Here is a 2,358-nt window from a genome sequence, read left to right as displayed (position 1 = left end):
CTGTCACTTTTCTAACCAAAGAACTTGCTACCGTTGCCAACAAAACGTTCACGCTAATTTTTGAGGTTTGTGTTCTTATCATCAGAAGTTTTTTGAACTACATACTTCTCTTTTTTAAAAAATCCTTTTTCCGAACTAACCTCAGGACCAAAACACTGGTCTCTGCTTCAAGGTTTCCCAGTGTTAACTCAAGGGTAATCAAAACCGAATGCCTTCAGATCCTCAAGGGGTTGCTTCTTCCTTTCTGTGCTCCAAGTGGAACAGGAAAGTAGCGCTGTGCTTTTTCCTCCACTGCCCTGCTTGGTTTTTGCCTTTAGAATCTGAAGATTTGTCCCCATTCCTGGGCACCTGACAGGCTGTGATTTACATGGGAGAACACGACTCCAAGGCTCTTATCAAGGAGTCTGAAGCTGCTCCCACCCATCTTAGCTGTTTTCTAGGAAACAGACAGGAAAAGGGGGTGGGGGGAGGAGAAGCAGATTCTGTCTGAAGCTGCACAGGACAAGGAACACAGGCAAATCCAAAGTAATGGAGGCAAATATAAAAAAGAATATTATTTATTATTTTCTTTATTAATACTCACATATAACCTTTGCTTTTTACACAAAAGTCTACTTAGAAGAATGCCTCCTTGGTTTAGCGTGCCCAGTGGGGCTTTTGCTCCTGGACCACTTCCCCTTTCTCCACCCTCCCACACCTCCCACCCTACCCCCGACATCCAAATGACTCTTCTACGTGTTCACAGATACCACGAAAATTTTGGAAACAAGATTTGGGTTACTGGATCTTGATTTAATCAACATCCCACTTCAGAATGGAAGGCAGGTAGGGGAGAGGGTAGGAAAAGGGAGAAAAGGCAGGGGAGAGAAGAGGAAGGGCGGCGGGTCAAAACTTTCAAGCCTTGCCTTTTCTGAGATGTGTGTATTGTGGCTGTTCCTTGAAATTCAATGACTCAAAACACTGACAGCAAGTGCCTGCGTGGTTATTTATATTATGGATCTATAACAGAATGTGTGGGCTTCCTCAGTTTGGATCTGGGCTGTTTTTGTTGAAACACACCACAATCCTTCTGTGGGTGTCACCACAGGGAGTCTGGTCTCCCGGGAACCCGTCTCAGAGCCGGGGTTTCCGGAGCAGGGTCTTGCTGAGGTCTCTGACCTCTTCAGGGCTACTGACCCGCTCGTAGCCCAGCACGGCCATGGGCTGGTAGCAAAACTCCTCCACCTGTTTGATCTGCTGGAAGGTGAGGGCGGTCCGCCAGGCATTGGCGGCCTGCGTGGCGTTGCGTGCCGACACCACGAAAGGCTTGGAGGAGGAGCCTGAGCCACTGGTCATGTTGAGGGCAAACTGCTCCATTTCAGGGCTCACCAATAGCCCCACAAAGTCATACACCCTCCGTAGGGTCTTGACGGGGTCTCCCACCAGGTCCTCGTACCGCACCACCAGGTAGTGGCCTTGCAGCCAGTCAGGGGGCTGCAGGGCCGTCTGCAGCGTCTTGGCCATGCTGTGGCAGATGACCTCCATGGCGCCAAGGGCGTGGTAGTCTGCAGGCCCACCCATGCTCTCCTTCTTGGCGCCCAGCTTATGGCCAGCGGCCTCCAGGAAGGGCATGCGGTGCGCTCGGGGGTCCCGGCTGCGCACCACCTGCAGGCTTTCACGGATGAGACCATGGCGCGAGCGGATGCGTGAACTGGCCACAGCGCGGGGATCCCGCACCAGGTGAATGACCTTGAGGTCCAGGGCCGGGTCGCGCAGAAGTGGCGCCAACACGGCCACGTCGAAGACACGCACGCCCTTGATGACCAGAGTGCGGTACTTGCGGCACTCCTCCTCGAAGCGCGCCAGGCGCTGCGGTGGGCACTTCTTGCACACGCGATCGTCTACCAGTCCAACGACCTCCTTGCGGTAGGCGGGGCAAAGTGGCGACGAGCACACCACCTTGTTGGTGGCCGCGCCGAAAATGCCCAGCGTGGTGAGGTTGCGCCCCCCGCTGCCAGCGGGACTGTACAGCTGGAAGACAGAGAGGTCGCAGCGGTAGAGAGCGCTCAGCATGTCCCGTGCCGCCCCTTGCAGGGAAACGGCGTCCCCTGGGTACAGTTTTTGCCACACGTGCCACACTGGCTCATAGAGGAAGAACACTTCGGGGTTCTGGTTGAAAAGCTCGCCGAAGAAGGACGAGCCCGAGCGCCACGTGGTGAACACGTACACCAACTGCCTCTTGTCCCCGCCATCCCCGGTGCCCCGAGTGCCATTACCCGGAGGGGCTGCGGCCCCCGCCGCCCCCGCCCCAGCTGCCGGAGCCGCCCGGACGGGGGCGACGGGAGAGCGGTATGGGGTACGGGGGTCCAAGCGGGTGTG

General features: G+C 55.7%; 1 protein-coding gene across 1 annotated transcript; it reads right to left on the bottom strand.

Moving 5' to 3' along the window:
• Positions 1-586: 586 nt before the first annotated feature.
• On the bottom strand, positions 587-2,358 carry CHST2 (carbohydrate sulfotransferase 2; the record flags this gene model as incomplete). The annotated part of the gene is made up of 1 exon (XM_024769030.1): positions 587-2,358. A coding segment is annotated over one exon (1,245 nt), but the record flags the coding sequence as incomplete, so codon positions are not given.

Source organism: Neophocaena asiaeorientalis, unplaced genomic scaffold (genome assembly GCF_003031525.2).
Source record: "Neophocaena asiaeorientalis asiaeorientalis breed wild unplaced genomic scaffold, Neophocaena_asiaeorientalis_V1.1 scaffold118, whole genome shotgun sequence".
In the NCBI taxonomy this organism is placed as follows: domain Eukaryota; kingdom Metazoa; phylum Chordata; class Mammalia; order Artiodactyla; family Phocoenidae; genus Neophocaena; species Neophocaena asiaeorientalis.
Note: the sequence above shows the minus strand (reverse complement) of the source record. Positions and strands in the feature narration are given on the sequence as shown.